General features: G+C 34.8%; 1 protein-coding gene across 1 annotated transcript; it reads right to left on the bottom strand.

Annotated features, from left to right (window-relative positions):
- Positions 1-12,374: 12,374 nt before the first annotated feature.
- On the bottom strand, positions 12,375-22,036 carry LOC113231443 (transmembrane protein 189). The gene is made up of 4 exons (XM_026465768.1): positions 21,700-22,036; positions 20,288-20,493; positions 15,114-15,332; positions 12,375-14,750 (listed from the first exon to the last, which is right to left on the bottom strand). The coding sequence occupies exons 1-4, from the start codon at positions 21,956-21,958 to the stop codon at positions 14,490-14,492; spliced, it is 945 nt and encodes a 314-aa protein (XP_026321553.1). The 5' UTR covers positions 21,959-22,036; the 3' UTR covers positions 12,375-14,489.
- Positions 22,037-23,030: the final 994 nt, after the last annotated feature.

The raw sequence follows: 23,030 nt of genomic DNA, 5'->3' as shown, positions 1-23,030 counted from the left end.
GACTGAAGTAGACATGTGTAAGTAATGTGAGTAATATTACAAAGGTAATATCACGCGACAGGGTACTGTTATATCACGCATCACTTCGGAAAAATATGCATTACTCATAACATTACCCATTACATAGACCATGTCGGGGTGCTCTGGGAGTTTCCCAAAATGAACTAAATATAGTAAATATCTATATTAATAGCGCCACCCAGCAAATTTTCGACGTACTACTTGATCGGACATTGCTAACCGTGCCGTAGGGTTACGTAGCGCTGCTGCCAGGTGTCGCTACTAACACTCATTACGCGAAACAGTACTCGGCGTGATGCAATACTGTGATGCTATGATGCAATGTAATGCTAACATCACGCGTGATGTTCTCATTACGCGTGATGTTAGCATTACGCGTGATGTTAGCATTACGCGTGATGTTAGCATCACGGAGTGATGTTAGCATTACACATTACCCGCGTGATGCATCGCTCGGAAACAGTACGCGCGTGATGCATTACCCGAAACATTACCCGCGTGATATTACCTGAAACAGTACACGTGATGCTTATATTACGCGTGATGCTTAGAACATCACGGAGTGATGTTTGTTTAATACTATTATGCGAAATGCAATGTAAATGCATCTAATTTGGAATATTGCAGTAGAACGATGTTTGTATTAATACCCCAATTATTTCATAATTTACTAAATGGTGTAAAAGGATGGAACCGTAGACAATTTAAAATGAAATTGCATAATTTGTTAATCAGTGCTTGTGCTTGGTTAAATATATTTCGATCTTTCTTGGTAATCTAGAAGGAGATGGATACGCTTTCATACAATCAATCCAAGATGTAAAAACATGAAGGTAGTATCAGTTAATTGCGTAGGTATTGATGTACCATCACTGAAAATTCTGCGAATTGAACTGAAAGCAGAGCTATAAGAGATTTAGTAAAAGTGAGGTTATGTAACAACTTATAATTAACGTCTGATTTTTGGAGTGCATTTGTTATTTTACAACTTACTAGATGGTGTAAACGAATTAAACAGTAGACATTTAAAATGAAATTGCATAACTTGTTAATCATTGCTTGATTACGTGGCAATTTATAATGTAAAATTTAACCAGGGTGAGTGTGGGTTGCCAGACGGTTCGTAATATTTCGTAATTTTTGTTTGATTCTCTCTAGTAATATGTAAGTAGATCTTGTTTATAATGCAAGTTTATGTTCTAGAAATGCGTTTTATAGGTTGTTTTAAAACGCATCGCTTTTTTAACCGACTTCAAAAAAAGGAGGAGGTTGTCAATTAGTCGGTGTTTTTTTTTTTTTTTTGTTGTGTGTGTTACACTGTGTGATGTTGTGGGTAATAGTAATATCACAGAGTAATATTACTTTTACGGAAAGGTGATGTGATATCACATTACTTTTCGAGGTACTGTTTTGCGCACGTCTAGACTGAAGTGACTGCCGCCAATAGCGTTCGGCGCGGGCGGCGGCGGTGCGTGGCGGCATTTTGCTTTGATTGGCGTATGATTGGAGAATCCGCGCGGTTAGCGTATGGCATTCATTCATAGACGCATAGTCGTAGTAAATAATAATAGCGTAAATTGGTAACGAATTTTTGTCGAGTATTACTTCGGAATAAATATTTTCATTTTGAAAATAGACCTATCAATTTTTTTTCGAAAATGGAGTCCGAATGATACCTAGCGGCTGGAAAAAATTTGGACGATGACTAAAAATTCATCCTGTATATATTTCATAAATATATCAATGTAATTATCAATTTTTCTTCTATAAACATACCAATGTCTGACAGAAAAGCTAACGGAACAAGGAAATTTCAGCATTTGTGCCGTATGATCGGATATACCCAGATTTAATACTTCTGCTTTACATTTACTGAAATTTGTAACAATGTTGTCAATACAAGTCTGAGAATGCGATGTAATACGTGTAGCTTTAGTAACTCTGCATCTGAATTTATGTATGCTAAGGATTTCCAGGAAACGTGACGTAAGGTTATCCTTTTGGAGAAGGTTAATATTGAAATCACCCACTATAACTATTTTATTATTTAAATTTCTATGTTTTCTGGTCAATTTGAATAAGAGACATTCAAGCCGATCAAAGGAGATGGTAAAATTTTTACCAGACCTGTATAGGCATACTATTATTGTTTTCAAGTCAGGAATATTTACCCCACAACACTCGAAATTGTCCTCTACAGCAAATTCATGTAACCATTCCAGTTTATTAAAATGTATAGTATTTTTTAACGAAAATGCATACTCCACCCCGTCTGTGATTTTTCCTGCAAAAATATTCCGCTTATTTATAACTTTCTATATGTACACAAGACTGATCGCCATTTTTTAGGAACGTTTTACTGAAACATAGTACATCCGGAGCCGTATCTGCGAGCAAATCTATGTAAATGTCAATTTGATTTAGTTTCGAGCGAATACTCTGGATATTCATATGGAAAACCTTAAAACTTCTTTTACTTTTATTCACGAAAAAAACTATGGTTCGAATTCCCTTCGCTGTAATTCAAATCGCAATACTTTCCACTATTACAAGTTATCTTAACATGTTTAAAGTAGTCCGTTATCCTTGTCTGGGAAGAATCTTTTGAATTAAGTAGTCGGTTTCGATATTTTTGAAATATTACATGTGCGATTTAAAGATGAGATCATTGCTGAGTGCATGTTATGAATTTTATATTTACGATTGTTATAATTTAAATATGTTCTATTATAATCCCTAGTATTGATATATTTGTTCAACGCAAGCACTTTGCCCACAGAACCCCTGCACTTAGTCAAATCAATATAAAAGCAATTGTCAAAACAAGTTAACAATGTTTTTAAGGAACTATTTAACTTGTTGTCGTAGATTTTTATCTACACTCGTAACTATAACATTTGTATTAGAAACTTCACTGAGTGCTACTGTTCAATCTGCAATTAGTTTAGTGGGATTGCAGTCATTTGAACCAATTTATATCACTACATAGTCGTATTGCTTCAGGTTTTTTATAGTTTTAGCACTCATTGCTATGACATGTTTAGTAACGGCATTTGGCTTGATGTTACCAAAAATGGTGTAATCATGTACAGTTCGATTCCCGGTAGAACCAATTTGGGAAATGAACTTTTCTAAAATGGTTTTGGCCTAGGTGTTCTGGGTAGTGCCGCGGAGTGTATTTCATACATCTTGATCCCCGTCGATCGATTCCCGGTAGAACCAGTTTCGGAAACGAATTTTCCTAAAATGGTTTTTTGCTACTAGGCGTTCTGGGTAATACCGCGTAGTGTATTGCGTAGCTCTTGGTCCCGCGTTCATTTCCCGGTAGAATCAATTTGGGAAATGTATTTTTGTCTGTTCTGTTGCCAACCACCTGGTCTCAAACTAGGGAACTCCCTGTACTCCTTATGAGTGCCAGAGAAACTGAATTCAAGCATAGACATTACCAGAAACCCAGACCAGACCCAAGTTCAGGAATTTCATTTAAAAAATTTATTGTACCGGGAATCAAACCCAAATATATATATATATATATATATTACTTTCTTTACTTCTCCCGGCCCGGGAATCGAACCTGCGACCTCTACGTGGCAGTCCGGCATGGTAACCGTTCGGCCACGGAGGCAGTTACTAATACTAGCAATCATAATTATTATTATCAGGAATTTAATTTTAAAAGAGCCTAATTCGTCAATCTGGCATTTGTTCCAGCCTTAATGAAGAGGCATGAAACATCTATTGTTACGAGGTTGACGCTCAATCCACTAAAACGTATTTTTTTCCAAGAGGAGGAGGTAGAAGTTCGACCGGGAAAAGCTAAAATAACAGCCGTCGTCGAAGTTTTTTAACGCTTGGGGAAGTTATTCATCGGCTATATTCGGAAGTTTATTATTTTTATTATATTTTGCTGCAATTGCCTAAACCTTTGTGATTTGACACGAAAGAACGGATTAGTCGACAAAGGACCTATTCGCAAAACGGCATACTCTTAAAAAAATGCCCTGTTCGCCAAATGACCTATTCTTAAAACGGCCTGTTCGTACAATGACCTATTCTACATATGGCGTCGTTGGACAGAACAGAACAAATTGAACATTAATTTGAACGATGCTTTGGTGCAACGGGCATTCTTATACAAAGCTCACGTGGATTCGCGTCGGTATAACTATGAAATAATAATTCGGTTGTATCTTTTGAAATAAGGAGCGACTAATTCTAAAATTTCGCGACTAGAACCGACTTATTTATAATCATAAATGACTTTAAATTACTGGGTGCAATCAGATCTGAGCTCGGAGCTGTGGTTCTCGAGATTCAAAAATAGCCACCGGAATAAAGTTATTCCAGTGTGGACACCTTACTAACCTTAATAACTTCAAAACGGCGTAACGACTAAATCTAGTTTTTTACGATTAAAACCGATCACGACTTTTTTTTAGTGTAATCAGATCTAAGCTAGGTGTTATGGTTCTCGAGATTGAGAAATGAATAGTGCCGCTGGCGTTGGTATAAGCTTATTCCAGCGTTGACATTAAAACACCCTTATAACTTTGAATGGCGGATTGACTAAATTTAGTTTTTTGCGACTAAATAGAGACTTTTTATCAAATCAAATTTCAAAAACTCGACCAGACCATGGTCGCTGGAATAAGGCACGCCACGGTTCAATATATATAATATATATCACGGTTTTTTACATTTTCACCAAAGATGCGATAGGAAATGAAATTTTGCCATACAAATTGAAATCCGTAAATCCCGGTGGAAAAACTCTTTAATATTGCCTGATTAAGTGCTTACATTTATTAAGTCTGTGATAAAGTGTTAGCAATACATTTGGATTTAAATACGATTAGTGTAGATAGATCTATTAAAAAAAAAATTATATTAATTTTTGATTCAACTCGTTACATTATATTAAGTACGTTTATTATAAACATTACCTAGAGATTAGATGCTTAGGGCGAGCGCCCTAAATGAAAGAATGAGGAAAAAACAAATGAGTATTCTTTTTCTTTACTCATGCGCTCTAAGGTTGTAATAATTTGAAGGAAATTGTCGTTATTCATTGATTTTTTACGTTTTGAAAATGAATGATTTTTACAAGTGAATTAAGCGAATAAAGTTTTATTGAAGTTCAATGCTTATAGATAACTTATTATTTGTAACTGTATTTTTAAAATATCTAACCTCTGCTGTGGTTCTCTTACTATTTGATTTACATTGGATTTTCTTAAAACGGTTTCTCTTGACGATACCTACCGCGGGATCAAGAAGGGAAGCCCAATAGGGCTGAACATACTAACCCACATGGGCGTCACAGTATGAGTAGCACCCACAGGCTCACAGACCTATATCTAGATAGACGCCGTCGCAAGCATAAATTAGAAAGATTAAGAACAGCAATTTGTATGAAAACCAAGCGTACCACATTTTTTGTACCTAATATGAAGTCACAAGAGCTATTTAGTCACAGACATATATCTAGATAGACGCCGCAAGTGTACGTACTTCGCGTGCCCAAAGTAAGTGAAATTCACTTACTTGCCGCTGCTACACTTCAGAACGCGCTCGACCGTTATAGTAGATCACAGGTCCCCAAAGTTTTTGGCTCACCGCCCATTTGACAAGATAAAAACAATTTCAACGCCCACCATGTAGCATCATCTGGACAGCATCAACGCCTCCCAATTGCTTCCGAAGCCACTACCGGCCCCCTAGGACTCTTCAGCGCCCACTGGGGGGCGGTAGGGACCAATTTGGTAAACTATGTAGATAAACACCAGTCAAAAACGCGAAAAATGCATAATTGTGCCATTATAAACTGCAAAAACACCATAACTGTGAGTAAACGGGTAAACAGGGACGTTTCCTTCCACGGGCAAGTGATTTTGTAATTAGAAGACGCATAATTTATTTTAAAAACAATTATTTTGGTTTTGTATGAATATCGAGAAAACAAATACGTAACTCAGCGTATGCCTCATGATTTGTAATACATTGCGGCTTTTACTTGGTGCGATATATTTATGATCCTTTGTTAATACGCCGTGAATATCGAACGAACGCACTTTTGCAGAATGTATTTAGTTTCTGTGGTACGGTCGCTTGTACATTTCTTTGGCCAAATTTAGCATTTAGTGATGTGATTTTGAAAACAAAGGGACGAAAATTATTATGACCTATATTATAAAAATATTCTATAACTCTTGTTTTTTTTTTTGTTTTTTGTTAACGGTATTGTATTAACGTTTAGTAACGTTTGTTCAGTTTTGTAGTATCTATTATCAGTAGTACTTGTAATTTCGATAATTTTTGCAGCACGTTGCCTCGAATGTCCGAATATAGTGAGCAAATAATTACTTATTAATTATTACTATTATTTAATTATTATGAGTAATACAAAAAATATATACTGCAAATGTTTATCCCACCTAAGATGCTGTCCAAATATGCAGAGTAGCAGAGTTAGAAATTTGAGAACTGATAAACAAATAAGAAAAATTTCACACGAGGCCATCAATAAGTAAACGTCTTCTGATTAATAAGATGTTATCATATTTTGTCAGTAGTAAAATTTTCATTTGTCTTGCCATTCATCATTTGATCAATTACCAACAGAAAACCATCTAGTAAAATTAATTAAGACAGTCGCTAGTTCATATATTGAGGTGCGTTTTCATTATTTAAGTTAATCGATAAGATCTTCTATTACAAAAAGATGTTATATAATAAGCTCATTTTACTGGAAGGACAATAATTTTAATATTTGAAGTCGATTAAAAAGTAAAGTCTGAATTTTTTTTAAAGAAAATAAAGGACTAAACTATCTCATTCTAGTATTTTTCTACTATATTAATATTACGACTACTTGTAATCAACAAATACTTGAACAAAAATGATTCTATTTAGAATCTTTTAATTAAATGGAATATACGTGTTTACGCATATTCCGTTCAATCAATCGATCGAAAAATACTTAGTTGGCGCTTCTACGCTTCAGAACAAGGACGAAGGTGGTCTAGTTTATCCCACCAAAGATGCTGTCCAAATATGCAGAGTAACAGATTTAGAAATCCGAGAAATCATGATTCAATCACAAAAACTTTACACGAGGCCGACATTAAGTAAACCTTAAGTTACTTTAGTAAGATTTTAGATATTTTGTCAGCAGTAACATTTTCAGTTGTCTTGCCATTCATCAATTTGATCAATCACCGACGGAAAACCATCTAATAAATTTTATTAAGGCAGTTGCAAGTTCATATATTGACGTGCGTTTTCATTATTTAAGTCAATCGATAGATCTTCTATTACAAAAAGACAGTTATATGTATAATAAGCTTTTATTATTTCAAGGACAGTAATTTTAATATTTGAAGTTGATTAAAAATTTAAGTTTAAATTATTAAGTGATAATTTTTTTTTTAAAACAACTTTTAATAAAGGACTTAACTATCTTGTTTTGGTATTTTTCTACTGTTTAATATTTCAGGACTACTTGTAATCAACGAATACTGGAATCGATTAATTGAATGGAAACGTCTATTCCGTTCAATCAATCGATTTAGCGCGAAAGAAGGTTTTCCATCACTGAATAGTTCTTGTGACGTCATGGTGGATACATAAAATGTGGCACGCTCGGTTTTCATACAAATTGCTGTACTTGCGGCGTCTATCTAGATATATGTCTGTGTATTTAGTGATGTAAACCTCCTTCCGCTCGCTCTAAATCGATTGATTGAACGGATTACGCGTAAACACGCGTATTCCATTCAACTAATCGATTCTAATTAGAATAATTTTTGTTCAAGTATTTGTTAATTACAAGTAGTCGTAATAATAATATAGTAGAAAAATACTAGAATAAGATAGTTAAGTTAATATTTTACTAATTTAAAAAAAATGTTGATTACTTACTTTAATTTTTAATCGAATTCAAATATTGAAATTATAGTCTTTCCAATAAAATGAGATTATTACATAACGTCTTTTTGTAATAGATCTTATCGATTAACTTAAATAATGACTACACACGTCAGTATATGAACTTGCGACTGCCTTAATTAATTTTACTAGATGGTTTTTTGTTGGTAATTGATCAAATTGATAATACCAAGACAAATGAAATGTTACAGCTGACAAAATATGATAAAATCTTATTAATCAGAGGAGGTTTACTTAATGACGGCCACGTGTGAAATTTTTCTAACTCTCTCGGATTTCTAACTCTGCAACTCTGTATATTTGGATAGCATCTTAGGTGGAATAAACTAGACCCCCTTCGTCCTCGAAAGCAACGAACTCATACATATGACCAACTCCATGTTTTTGAAAAGCTGTAGGTGCTTTTTTCTATAATGAAGAACACTACGCACTTACTGAATTTTGCACATCGTAGATCTACTTCCCAATTAAACAAAAATACAAAAATCTCATTTTTGATGAAAATTTCATATAGAGAGTTCTACCCATCGAATGTATTAGAGATGAAATGCCATTTAATTTATTTGAAAACTATTCTGCCAAATCATTACGGTGACAACTGCGCTCCGATTGGCCAGCCCGAATTCGAAACAATTGACGGGTGTCATCGATTGTTTCGCTCAAATTGACTAGTTTAACTTGAGCTTTGTTATACTGGACGAAAATTAAAAATTACATATTTCATTACCGATGAAATGTGATTCGGTTTGTTTTGTAATTACATGTTTTGCTGCTTTTCCCACACCACCGAATGGAACAGTCCCCATACTTACCGATATTATATTTATTACAATAACTACAGAATATTTTTAGAATATGCGGAGACGTACAGACAGGTAAGTTGTTGGCGCTGTACTATTACAGCTTTCTAATTTATGATTTCAGCGCAAACGAGATATTTAAAAGTCATATAAGGCCCATTTGCCTGACGAGTTGCCAGGGATGGGTGACCCTTATTTCGTCTCTATTTCTGGTTATATACTCGATGGTTTTGCCTATTAACCGATGAAATTTACTATGAGCATTTCGATGAAGGAAAATATCGTCTGCAAAGCAATTTTACGATATGTGTTAAGTTCCCAATCCGAATTGGGCCGAGTAGGAACTACATAGACTAACTTTCCATCTATTATTAGGCAGTAAACTATCTAAAAGTACATGATGATTTCATAACAAATCTTTGAAATAATCGGGTCGAGTTGAAAGCGATCTTGAATACAAAATTTGCGTGCCATTAGTGGACGGATAGTATAAATAAACTTGTTTGTCAGTTATTGATACTATGATGTCATTTTCCAGCACATTTAAGCATACCTGAAAATCCAACGGATTAAAAAAAAAATTATTATATGGAAAATTTATAATGTTAATTCTTTGCATTATTATATTTTTTTGTATTATCATACTACATATCCGGCGATGTATGTAATTATTTGCTCATTATATTCGGACATTCGAGGCAACGTACTGCAAAAATTATCGAAATTACAGATACTACTGATAATAGATACTACAAAACTGAAAAAAAAAACGAAACGTTACTAAACGTTATCACAAAAGAGTTGTAGAATATTTTAATAATATTGCTAAGGTCATAATAATTTCCGTCCCTTTGTTTTCAAAATCGAGAACATTGCCTAACGTATACATCACTAAATGTTAAATTTGGCCAAAGAAATGTACAAGCGGCCTTACCACGAAGCTGAATGCATTATACAAAAGTGCGTTCGTTCGATTTTCATGGCGTATTAACAAAGGATTACAAATATGTCGCACCAAGTAAAAGTCGCAATGTATTATAGAAATGAGACATACACTCGGTTGCATAGTTGTTTTCTCGAAATTCGTACAAAACCAAAATAATTGTTTTTTAAAATAAATTATGCATCTTCTGATAAAACAAAATCACTTGCTCGTGGAAGGAAACGTCCTGTTTACTCGTTTAATCACAGATGGTGCTTTTGCAGTTTATAATGGCACAATTATGCATTTTTCGCGTTTTCGACCGGTGTTTATCTACGATAATGGTCGAGCGCGTTCTGAAATGTAGCAGCGGCAAATAAGTGAATTTCACTTACTTTGGGCACGTGAAGTACGTACACTTACTTGCGGCGTCTATCTAGATAATTATGTCTGTGGTCGTACCTAATAACAAAACAAGTCTTATTCACGTACACTCGACATGACTCGTTTTAATCCATCCTAAATGAAACATATTTAAATAGGCGAGGCGCATATGTGTGTCTTTGTTGGATACAAGCACCGGCAACTACAAGCGAATATTCTATTTTCATACAGAATTGACACAGGTTGCGGCAATCGGATATTGCCGCCGATTGCGGCAACCGCAATTGTATGAAAATAAATATAGAAGAAAAAAGATATAGATATTCGCTTCTAGAATCTGGCAAACGAAAGTTGAGACTGAGAAATAGCGGCAAATTCAAAAAATGTGCGTGTTGCAACCCTGTTTGAACTGTGAGAAAACTCACTTGATACTGGAACAAATTTATACTATGTAAAAGGTAGGTAGGTTTTACTGTGTATATTATGTAAAAGGAACATGCATGAATGCTTCCTGTGGTACGTACTTAATATTTTCTTGCCAAAAATGTAAACGCGAACAAAAACTACACGCTAATACTAATATTTTGCGTTAATTAATAATATGTTTATATTTTGTTATATTTCATGGGATAAATTTCAATCACGAAAAATTATTTTCTCGCGGTTGGACCACGGGCAATGAATCAATATTTTATAGTATTGGTACTATTTGGTGCCATAAAACGCAGGAAGTGGCCTTTTTCGGCTTTTTTTTCAAAATCAACATCTTTGGGTGTAACCTTCACTCCTCACTGTTTATAGCCAGCTCCATGACCTTTCATTTATCATATGCCATTCTTGCTCTCCTCGTTCTCCATTCGGTACAATCGGTTTACTTTCCCGATCGGTCCACTTTCACTATTCGTATACTTTCCCGATCGGTTCACTTGTTCAAATAGTTCACTTTGCAAGTTAATAAAATTTTATGTAAAATTTTCAAAAGCAGTTTGTAATTGCATAATTGCAGATTGTCATGGAGTACATTTTTCAAATTGTTTTATGATAGCCGCTTTACGGTGAAAAAACAAAATCAAGTAGACAGTTTGTATTTAACAGACTTTAAAAAAAGGAGGAAGTTTACAATTCGACTGTATTTCATGTATGCTACGCGATAACACACCGGCAGAACCGATTTTGATGATTCATTTTTGTTGGAAAGAGGGTTCCTCGGTAGTGGTGCATTTAAATTTGAAAACATTCCATCTCTAAGGGTGGCAAACTAGGGCGCACTTTCCGGTAACTGACTTCAATAAAACTTGGCAAATGGATTCCACGAACTTTTGAGGTCGGTTTTTTAATACTCTGTACTGAGATTATCTGAGTAGACCTATCGGGAAAGTAGACCGATCGGGAAAGTATACCAAATGGAAAAGTAGACGAAATGGGAAGTAGACCAAACAGAAAAGTAGACGAAATGGGAAATAGACGAATCGGGAAAGGAGACGAATAGTGAAAGTGGACCGATTGGGAAAGGAGACGAATAGTGAAAGTGGACCGATCGGGAAAGTAGACCAATTGTACCGAAGGGCTCGTTCTTTTGCCTTCTATGGTCCCCTTAGTTACAAAATCGCTATTACGTAACAAATGTCGATCAAATAAGGCAACGAAATTTTCTAAATTGTTTCTGGTCTGTGTTTTTTGGGAAGTGCGCCAGAGTGAAAACCGTTGTTCTGGTACTCATAGCACGGAATTGAGACCAGGCAATTAGTGTGGTAGTCAGGAACATTGTTAAGTTCCAGTAGCTGTCACTGTTATCTTTAATTCCCTTCTGTATAAGCGTAAAAATATAAGAATGTAATAGAATACAAGTGCATATTATTCACTGAAGACTGGTGTGCAGTCGCGAAGAATGGTAACGCTGTTTGGTAATTCATCAACTTCATTGAAACTATATAAATTACATTTGCTAAGTATTTATTGCAAAGCGAGGTTTCAAGAAGTCGGTTCATTCATTCATCTCAGCCTGTTAACACCCACTGCTGGGTATAGGCCTCCTCTCAAGAAGTCGGTTAAGAAACATTTAAAAAACTGTGTTCCTTTTTCGTTGTGTTGTAATAATTCATTCCTATATGTTTGGTTCTGGGTCATCGATAAAGGCACCCTGACTAGGTGCATAAATGAACTCGTAATAGGAGTGTGATATGCAGACGGACAGGCAGTACAGCCAAATAAATGTCGCCAAACAAGAATTCAATTATAAATATTTAATAAAATTGTGCAATTCACAAAATCATTGCTCTTGCAATTAAATCTGTTGTGCAAAAAAATAATCACGTGTTACATAAAATGTACCTATCCATTTGGTATAAATTTAGATTGCATATAATATTGATTATTGTTTATCACAAATGGATAACTACCTATTTTAAAATCGACAGTGTGATTCTCAGACAAATAACCCAAAATAAAACCAAAGGCTGTAACGCTAGTACATAGATATCGTTCAAAAAAACTTAAAAAAAACAAGTTTTCTGACATGATCGTAAAAGTAAATACCTTATAAATACCCTACAAATACTTACGAATAATTACTGTAATTATTTGCACAGTTCTTAATTAATAGGAATTCTCATTTAAACTAGATCAAACTTATATAAAATTAATCGCTTATAACGTACTGAGAACCACAACTGTAGTTATATGTCATGTAAAAAGAGATTATAAAAATACAGCAATATTATTTTACAATGTAGTAGCGACCAAAAGGTATAAAGCAACTTGACAATTTTGAACGTTCAACAAAGGCATTGAGGTGTCCGATATACCAAGCGGGCGCAAGTGACGTTAGTGCTAATTTTTAATTGTATAAAAAACATCAGAAAGTGCCGTCTCTTGTAAACCTTATTTACACTCTCTAATGTTTTATCTGAGCTGAGCAGCATATTGGTGGCCTTTACCGTGACTTGTCCTTAAATCAATTATTGTTAAGCTGCACGCTTGATACAGCAGCACGCATAATTCTTATAGTGAATATTAGTATTATAATCATATCAGACACAATAGAGTTTTAAAATTCGTTATTTTATTGAAACAGATTCGTCGTAAAAGTTCCATCAAAATTTTACAAATATTAAGCAAACTCTTATTCGTGTCTAGAGTTTGAAACAACTTTTTTATATTAGGTGTAAAAATAGTAGTTATAAGGCATATACTTACGTAGGTACGTACTCTCAGAACCAACTTTTGAGGTACCATCATATACGAAGGTGAATCAAGATTAAATCTTAAGCTGTCGTCATAGGCTTATATGATGTCTATAAATGCTGTGTGAATACATATTATGAACTTTGGCACGTAAAACTTACTATTTATTTATTCATTTAAAGGAAATGCAACTAGGTAATTATAAGAATGACGAGTTATATTTTGTAGTGGTTCATCGTAAAATTGATAATTATACACGTATAAGGTATGTCACGTATACTACTGAAGAGATTTATCGTTAAACGTGCACTCATTTCAGTTTTTTACATGTTTAAAGTTCAATTAATTAGATTCACCCTCGTATTATTTGCTATTTATTATTATCATTTTATTCATACATACATAATTTGTCATTTTTAAGCATAGATAAATAGTCAATAGGTAAGCTCTCTAGTTTAATATAACACTTAAATATATTCTTCGCACTGAGAGCGAGGTAGAATACAATTAGTTTAGCTTTATTATGTGTAGTATAATTATTTACGTAATAAAAATATGGCATATCCTATATTTTGTTCCTCGTTCATTTGTGGGGTATTTCACTGGCTCGATTTATTTTCTTTATAATTAATGGCACTCATTACCGTAGCAATCTTTGTTTTCAACATTATTTATGCTCGTCTACCATTTTATGCGATAGCATCATATAAATCTGTATAATTATTTACAATTGACCTAAGTGCTTAAAACAAACAAGTTAACCAGCACCATAGTGGTCTAGTGTACCTTAAATCCACATCTAGTGGTCTAAAATAAGCTAGGCAAGCTACAAATCACACATCACCGTAAAAATTATTATTTCTCTTCAAATATAAATACTCTTCTGATCCATAAAATAGACTTTTGCTTTTTGTTATTTCATAGTCAGGCAATTTAATTTATGGTTTCCAATTTTTGAAGAAATTTTTATAATAAATCATGTAAACAAAAATTTCATAGTCAGGAAATTTAATTTATGGTTTCCAATTTTTTAAGAAATTTTTATAATAAATCATGTAAACAAAAATAAATAATTGTATACTTAGTTACTTACTTGATTACTTCAGCATATTAACTAATCACATTAGCTTGACTACCTTTATTAGCAAAACGTATATTTTACTACTTTTAATAATTGATTTGGTAAATGTGGACGAGTTTAATATAAAAACGTCTGACGACAGGGATGTGTTCTAGGAACGCTTTTGGGCCCATTTCATGTCGTCGGCGCGTGGCTTGCAGCCGGTTAAAGCTTCGATAATGTTCTCTAAAATGGACCAGAAGTGTAATTTCTCCAGGGGCCAGTTGAGCCAGCCGGTAGTAATGCAAAAGTAAGTCTCGTGCGGCGCCACGTGGTGGATGCGGTGGTGGCGGCGTGGAAGCACTATGTGCCACTCTTGGAGAAACACCACCCATGCGGGCAAGCCGAAATATGTGTGCGACCATTTATGAATCTGAAATACAAAGTCGGAAAGTTGCAGTTACTAACGATCAATGTGAACAATCTTGAAAGGAGACCGACACACGGACGAGCGATTATCAGTCCCCCCGGTTATTATCAGTACCGGTCGATGTTGAATGTCTGTTTTTATTCAAGAATGCCTGTTTTTATTCAAGACACATTTCTAAACTCGCTTTGAGTTGTGAGTACCAACATAATCTACGTATGAAGCTAATAAAAGGCCACGATTTCATCAGAACAATAAATAATTGGCCACCTACGAGAATAGCTACTTAGTAATTACGTATAACAAAACAATTAATATAAACAAAGGGAGACAATGAAAGGAGCCTGGACCGCAAATATAAAAACTTACCTGATTTGTCATAGCGATAAAAATACAGCAAAGGTACCAATAAGCAATCCAGTGGAACTGCTCATCGATGACGAGTTTGTCGTAAGTGAGGAGCTGCCACACGATTTTTCCCAGCACGGGAATAGTGATAGCAAAGTTATCACCGTTCGTCTCCACGAAGTCATGACGCGTGATCGAGGTTGGATCGATGTGATGTTCGCGGAATGGTCGCAAGAAATTCTGCAAAATGTACCCGGTGTAAGTCAGCAACTAAAGTTCTTTTAAGTGCGCACTTAGTGTGTTCTCTAATATTCTTCTTCAATGTTGAAAAGGTGATGGGGCAAGAAATTTGATCGATTTGTAATCAATCAAAAGCTACAAGAGTACTCAAAATGCTGGCAGCGTTCCCCATTTGTATTGTCAGTTTTACAAACTATACCTACAGTAGCGCAACCAACGTACTTGTGCAGACCAACAAAGGGGCACTCGAGGGGGGTCGGGCGGCTTCGGCAAAGGCGAGCGAACAAGCTTATTTTGCGTGTCGAGCGCTAAGTGATGGAAATATACATACATAAGTTTTTCCTCTATTTTTGTAATACGTATATTACGTACGTAGTGGCACTAATTCGTCTTATCTCTTTATCTTTCAAGTACAATAGGAGAAAAGAGTGAACCGTCTCGGTAACGCAAGTACAGTGCAAACAACTAGTCTAAATATTTTAGTGCATTGGCATTTAACTCTGACCTTGATAATCTTCACGCGTATAGTGCCGCTTTGCTGAATTAGCAAGAAAAGAGTCGGTAGCCGATTTTTTTTGGAGTACATACAGTTTAAAAAATAAACGACCTGATAATTAGAATTCAGAAAGCATTAGCGCTCCCATGACTGGTACGATGGACCAAGATCATTAAATCCGTGTACGCTTTAAGAAAAAGAAGTGTTAAGGTTTAATTACACTATTGCAATAGAAAGGATCAGCCGTTCCAAGCGATAACATTCATTGGTGGAAATAATGTTTCTTCATATATACCTACCTGTATAAGTAAATTCTAATTCCTAAGCCGCTGTACCATAGAAATTAAAAGAAGACGAAATGATCAATTTCAACTTTTATCGTAGGTCGTGAAGAACAAAATATACGTTGTGCAGATATTATTTAGGTATTTCTTTTTTAACAGGCAGGTGTTATAATGAGTAGGTTATCATGTCATTTATTATTAATTATGCTTTAAGGAATAGAGCACACAAGAACGCATATGCGGCTTCATGACATTTAAGAACTGGCAAGTCTTGGGGCCATAAAGGTGCTAAGCTGCTAAGTTTCTTTGTTTGTGGAGTGTTAAGGAGTGTTAAAAATTCAAGTTAAAGAGGAATGCCCCGCGCGCGACGTGTGTGGGCCACTTAGGGCGCGTTCCCATTATGTCGTACCGTTTTATTTATCGTTGGACGACTGTCGCGTCCAGCCTGTTCCCATGTCACGACTATCTGTCGTTACTGTATCGTAGACTTTTATTTTATCGTTAAACCATTGTCGTGTCTGGCTGTTTCCTCTAAAGCGAGACTACAATTTATCACGAGAAAAACGTTAGAAGCTGCGATTATCTGTCGTCACATTTTTATCGTGACGTCTTATTTATCGTCTGAAGACTGTTGCTTTAGCATTTCCCACGTTGTCGGTCTGTCAGTTGTCATGACAGTCTGTCATCGCAACGTCAAAAAAGTCGTGAACAGTTAATCGTGTTGTACTGTATGTGAAAAACTTCATTTCAATATAAAAGGCACGACACTTTAAACTGCACGAATATCTGTCGTCACGTCATAATGGGAACGCGCCCTTATACCTCATCGCGATGTTTGATTAGGCCAGCCACATACACTTGGAATCCCGTTTCGAAATTTTCCGTTCCGAAGTCGTTGCAAGTCTTCCGTAGATTTTATTGGGCCGCAACACACAGTCGTAAATTCCGTACCTACGTATTTTCGCTGCGAGAGATCTGGACTCAATGCCTCGGTTCTCTCAGCTGAGTCTTGTTATTCTCGAATCGATTTTTCGAAACGGAATTCCGACTGTATGTGGACGGCCTTATTTACCAATAAATAATGATCCACTAATGTATACAATGTGTGTGTGAATGTTAATCTTGTGTTTTCGAGACTATCAGCTCATATTTTATATATTTATTTATTGGATATTTTTCTTGCCAGGTGCCAGTTATGGATAGATGCTTCTCAAAGACCTGACTTGGAAGATAAAGACATTAAACAATTAAATAAGATGTATCTATCTAGTAGTAGTATCCGAGGGAAAGAGGATGCATGTATATAGATATATTCGTTTTAAACTTACCACGTGCTTCAATACATTATATACAATACATTGTTCATCCGAATGCGAATACACTACATATGGTTAAATTTAATAACAGAAAACATTAAAAAATAAAGTGTCACGTAAATATTTGGCAGCGCACTTGTAAATTTTTATAACTAGATTATTCATATTTAATAATTCTTTTTAACAATTTCATTATAAGGTATAGAAAAAAAAATACTGTTAATAAACGATTACGTTATAATAATAATTACATTTTTTTCCATTGTATGACAACCCTTGTACATAAGTACCTACACGAGTGGCGGTATCGCACGAACTTCAAAGTCGTTGCGCTACTGTATGGAAGATATTGTAATACTGTGGTATTGTCATGCTAATACGTTGGGCAAGGTAGCTTCCAGTCTTGGGGTCTATGTGGGTTCATAATTTGTTTCAACATCGTTGAATAGAAGAAAAGAGTACTGGAGACAGAAAAGAGTACTGAGACACTCCAAACCTAAGGTTTTATTTTGCAAATGTGCGTATAAGTAGTTGGAGCCGAAGTCGTATAGTGGCGTTACACATCGCGTTTTCTGTAACTTACTTATAAATCTTTGCAATTCCGTGCACCATACTTTATATTTACAATAGGCAGGTTTGCAATTTTAACTGGCACTGGTGTAGGAGAATATTTTTAACTCACAAAATGTCACACATATAATATGATAGCAAGTGTAACTTACTTGTGTAATATAAATAGCAAATTGCAAGGTTACAGTATTTTGATAAAAAATGGCAAAAACAAATAAAATCCGGGAGGTAACAACCATTCGATTCGTAGTTATTACTTTGAATGAATTTGAATTTGAATTTGATGAAAACCGTTGTTTTGATCCAATCAATCCGCGCTCACCACTTCGGTTAAACTGTAGGTATACTGTAGTGCATATAAAATAAGAAAGTCTAAGAAAGACTGAATGTAAAAACATCTCATCAAAACCTCGAATCGCCCGGACGCTGACCCTGGCTATGACTCTGATAATGGCAACTACGCACAACATAAGTATTATTATATGTTTCTTATATAAGATCATTTTAAGGCTGTCTACAGCTATACCCAACAACTTAAAAGACACAAGAAGGAAAAGTATAGGCCGGAAGCAAAATTTCCTACACCAAAGAAAAATAGAAAGTGAAATGTAGTTGTGAATTTTTTATTTACTTTACTGAAAGTAAGCGCAATCAACTGTTTCCAAGGCAATGTTTTTGATGGTTATATATTGCTCGGGGGTTCCAATAACCTTTAATAATGTCAATAGGTTTACACAATGCTGCAAACATTTGTTCAGAGGAAAATGTTTGTCTTTCCACGCGAGATAATTTGGTAATTAACAGATTTTTTGGCGAGAGACGTTTCGCGTCACAAACACCTAGTCAATTTAGGCTCATTTTTTTATTCTTCTATACTTAATGCCTCCAAGATATGTCATACTAACAGGGTTAACGTTGTCGATTGAAAAAGTTTTTCGTTAAGACTTCATAATATAGATATAGTCGGTGTTTATCTACAATGCCGCGGTTTAAAAAAAACAAAATGAAAAGGGCAATTCCCATAATCAACAGAGAACAGATAAAGCAGGTTAAACCGTCACCACCACACCTTACAGAATATTAGTCATAGTGCACAGAGTATAATGTGAAATAGACGTGTTTGTCAAGAACAGGGAAAAAAGTGCCCACAACCTTATAGCTACTCAAAATTAGATACTACTAAATCACCTACTTATAAATTATGCCTTTCACAGACAGGTGCGACATGTTTTATTTTGTCATTCTGAATCGCGGCTACCCTACGTGGTATGTCCCAACTCAGACAACAGACTATCAAGTGTTTCAAGTTTTAGTAAATGATTTAATCCTCGAAAGTAGAGATAATAAGGTATTTGGCTCATATTTTCAAATACAAGACAAAGCCAAAATATTTATTGCAACCATAATTATAATATAATATAATACATTAGGACATTGGGAATTATGTAGACACTCCTGAGCAAAGTTATTGCAAGTATGCTAAAATTGCAATGTATTTTCGATTTCGGTTAACGTGAGTGACGGTGAAATTCAACGTCTCTTTTGAGCTATATAATCCTGGTCCTTAGCGTTAAGTTAGGGTAAACAGAAAGAATGATGTAGATTAGAACGGTTCTTATTTTGTTTTCTTGGTTGCAAATTTTTTGGTAGGAATAAGCGCGCCGACAGGCAATACCTTCAGTACACGTCCATCACACAGCTTAGTAATGTAACATTAATCTATCTACCACTTAGAGCTGTTACACACTGCGACTTTTAGTAGCGCGTCTGCACCGATTCAGTCGCGATGCAGTCGCAAATCGTAACTCTTAAATGTTACACAATGTAATATTACTACAGTTAACAAGACAAAACAATGTGAATAAACTTATTACAGATTTTTCGCACATGATGATTTAACATAAGCTGCATCGATGCAATCGCGCTTTTGTATCAATGCAATCGTCTATAAATCGCAAGTGTTCAAGAGGCAATCGCAAGTGTAGCGATGCAATCGCGCGTTTCATTGCTAAAAGTCGCTGGGTGTAAACGCTCTTAATGGTGGTTAATGGTTCTGTAAGGCGTCTATAAACTGTTACAACTATTTAAAATTTGTGAATGCCTTTAAAAATATATGTAGGGTGTGAATAAATAGTAAGATTACTATTTGTTCAACTTGTTACAGATATTTTTTTGTAGACAACGTGATAAGTCTCGTTTGCTGTGGGCTTGGTTACCTAGACTTACGTCTGTACAGATCGCACATGTCTGCGTAAGGCGTGAATAATACATCCATTAGAGTCAAATTACTTTGCCAATAACGGGTAGGTCAACCGCTCCCCAAGTGTCAGCAGCCCAGTGCACTATACCAGAAGCAAAATCTGCTGTTAGAACGCCAGCGAGAGCTGCAAGTAGTAATGACGCGTCCGCCCGAATATGCTTCGCCATCAGGATGCCGGCGCCTATACATAACGTACAACAAACCACCACACAGACCCATTCTTGTAGTCGCTTGCCTGTCAAAATAAAATGAATTACTTATAACACATGCAACATGCTTAGATAACAACACCGTGTTATTATCTTTTTGTGAACAATATCCTTTCATATCAGTGCACATTTCCTTCACCACCTTTTTTCTTTATTTTTATGAAATAATACAGATATGACTCCAATTATAGTTTTAATCAGATCAATTTAGTACTGGTACATCCCCTAGAATTGTTCGCAAATAAAATTTAAATTTATAGTATATTTCATAAAAATGGATAATGTAATACCTAATAATGTTGTATGACCTAAACTTGTTTATTCTTTTAGCCAAAACATAATACTTTGATATCACTATCACATGTACTCATTATCATAAAAATTGTATCAGATAATGAATATGTTTGATATTTTAAAAAGATATTATTAACTTATAATAATTTTTTTTGGATTCTCATGTTAAAGAAAAATATATGAGAAATGTTGCAGTGTCACTTTTTATTATTTTATTGTTATCAGCATAGTGAGGTGCGAACATTTATTTGTAATAGATTGTCTTAAGTTTTTTTATTAATAAAATTTCTTTGGCATTTGCAAAATAATATGTTTGGGTAAAATGCAAATTACAGTTTAAGAGTACAAATGATGATGACAAGTAAAATCAAATTATTTTGGTGCATCCAAAATTGGATTTTATGATAAAATTTATCATTATTCCTACAGAGGTGTAAGGACAGCAGGGCAACCTGCTGGTATTTAATTGTTTGTCCATAAAATACTGTGAATCGAATTTATTAACAAGACATACCTATAGTTTTTTTTTAATTAAATCATAATTTAATTGTATGATTAAGTTTAAAATTCAATGAAAATGTGAAACTTTATGATTACTAGTCGGTCATATAGCAGCTGAAATTAGATTAAATCTTCTTTCTATTCTTCTTTTTACTTTTGGTTGTAAAATTATACCCAATAAATGCCCTAGGGTCTACATACTGAATTTATGTAGAACAACTGAATTTTAATAGCATGTTCATAGTCCAGCACACAAAACATTGAAATATTGTTATTTTGTACTGTTCCTTGTATGTTATAAAAGTTATAATCCTTAAAAAAGTTATGATCCATATGGGAATAATAAACAATTATATATTTTTTTAATGAAATACTCCACCACACAAACATCATAAACACTTTTATTATTGAAAGGAAGTCTCTTAACTGGAACGTACCTGGACTATACAATTCAGCCAACTCCTGTGCTCCTTTGTGGCGCGGGCCCCAGCGGAGTTCCGAGCCACCTTCGGTCGGGGGTTGTGTATTTGCATTCGGATCGTCCTCAGACATTGAATGTTCAAGGATCTGCCGTTCGGTTTTAACCGGTGCAAGCAAAGTTGTAGCCATCGTACTCGCATAATCAAAACGTTCGCATCCTATACCACTTATGCCATCCCTCTTTGCACACGGAGGTATCGGCAACGGTAGCGCCATCACTATTTCCTGTAATTACAACGCACTAACAAGGCACTAAGAAAATACTAAATATTGCAGAATAACAATATCTATCGACCTCTCCTATCAAATTAACTATCTATTGTGATCACATTATGTACTTCACGTTCATTCATCCTCGTTTTTTTATTTTTATTTAGGGAGTTAAAATTGCCATTTTAGCGTATACAGATGTGGCAGAAAATTGTGACTGAAAATTTGGTTTTATGGCCACTTTAGTCCGATTGTAAGTTGGAATTAAATCTGACATCATATGTTAGCCAACACGTTTTCAATGAATGCATAATGAGTCGACATGTTGTCTAACTTTTTTGGCGTGTACTAGTAATCAACTGTTGAGTAATTTACAATATTTTAATTTATAACCACACGTTGAAGATATTGACAGGTACTTGGATAGTTCTTCATAAGTACCTATAATTAGTATAAGCAAGCAGAAAAATAATAGTATAGCAACATTGGCTCAATGGGGTGACAGCTGACAATGACAGTAAACTTTTTTAAATTGAATGGCTAGTGAACTTTATTATAGTATACACTATAATAAAGTTCTAGAAAATAGATGGGAAAATTTATTCGAAATACAGGTGTTGGATTGCTTTAGGGTGTGCAAAGTGTGTCGAAGGGTATTTTATTGAAGGATGATTTGTTACACTACAGTGATTTCTGATAAATGAGTCTTTAGTTGTGTAGAAAGTTTAACGATCTACACTTACATACATACGTTTAAGTTAACATCCAAGTACACGGGCGTCTTATTTTACCCTAACCATCTCCATTATTTCAGTATCCTGTCCGTCACATCAGCAAACTCGCCTCAATGTACCAAAATATTGGTAATACAGATTAAATAATTTATGTAACTATTTCTAATTGACAATTGAGTATCAGATTTTTCAACCTAACTACTTAAGAGCTATGTGCCAGGTTCGATTCCCTATAATTATAGTTATAATTATAGTTCTTATTTTCCCTATGAGGGTAGAAAATTAAAGTAAGTAATAGAAATTTGGCATAATTATAATAATAGGAAACAAAAAAATTACAATTT

Source organism: Hyposmocoma kahamanoa, unplaced genomic scaffold (genome assembly GCF_003589595.1).
Source record: "Hyposmocoma kahamanoa isolate Upper Pololo Valley unplaced genomic scaffold, ASM358959v1 102, whole genome shotgun sequence".
Taxonomy (NCBI): Eukaryota; Metazoa; Arthropoda; class Insecta; order Lepidoptera; family Cosmopterigidae; genus Hyposmocoma; species Hyposmocoma kahamanoa.
The sequence above is the reverse complement of the archived record's forward strand: the minus strand, read 5'-3'. Positions and strand labels throughout refer to the sequence as shown.

Bases quoted from the DNA above. Each gene is read 5' to 3' on its own strand.
- LOC113231443 (XM_026465768.1), bottom strand. From the start codon at position 21,958: ATGGCGCTACCGTTGCCGATACCTCCGTGTGCAAAGAGGGATGGCATA. The intron at 20,494-21,699 runs GTACGTTCCAGT...TTATTTTGACAG, and splicing joins GGCTGAATTGTATAGTCCAG to GCAAGCGACTACAAGAATGG. The intron at 15,333-20,287 runs GTAATTTGACTC...TACATTTTGCAG, and splicing joins ACCTACCCGTTATTGGCAAA to AATTTCTTGCGACCATTCCG.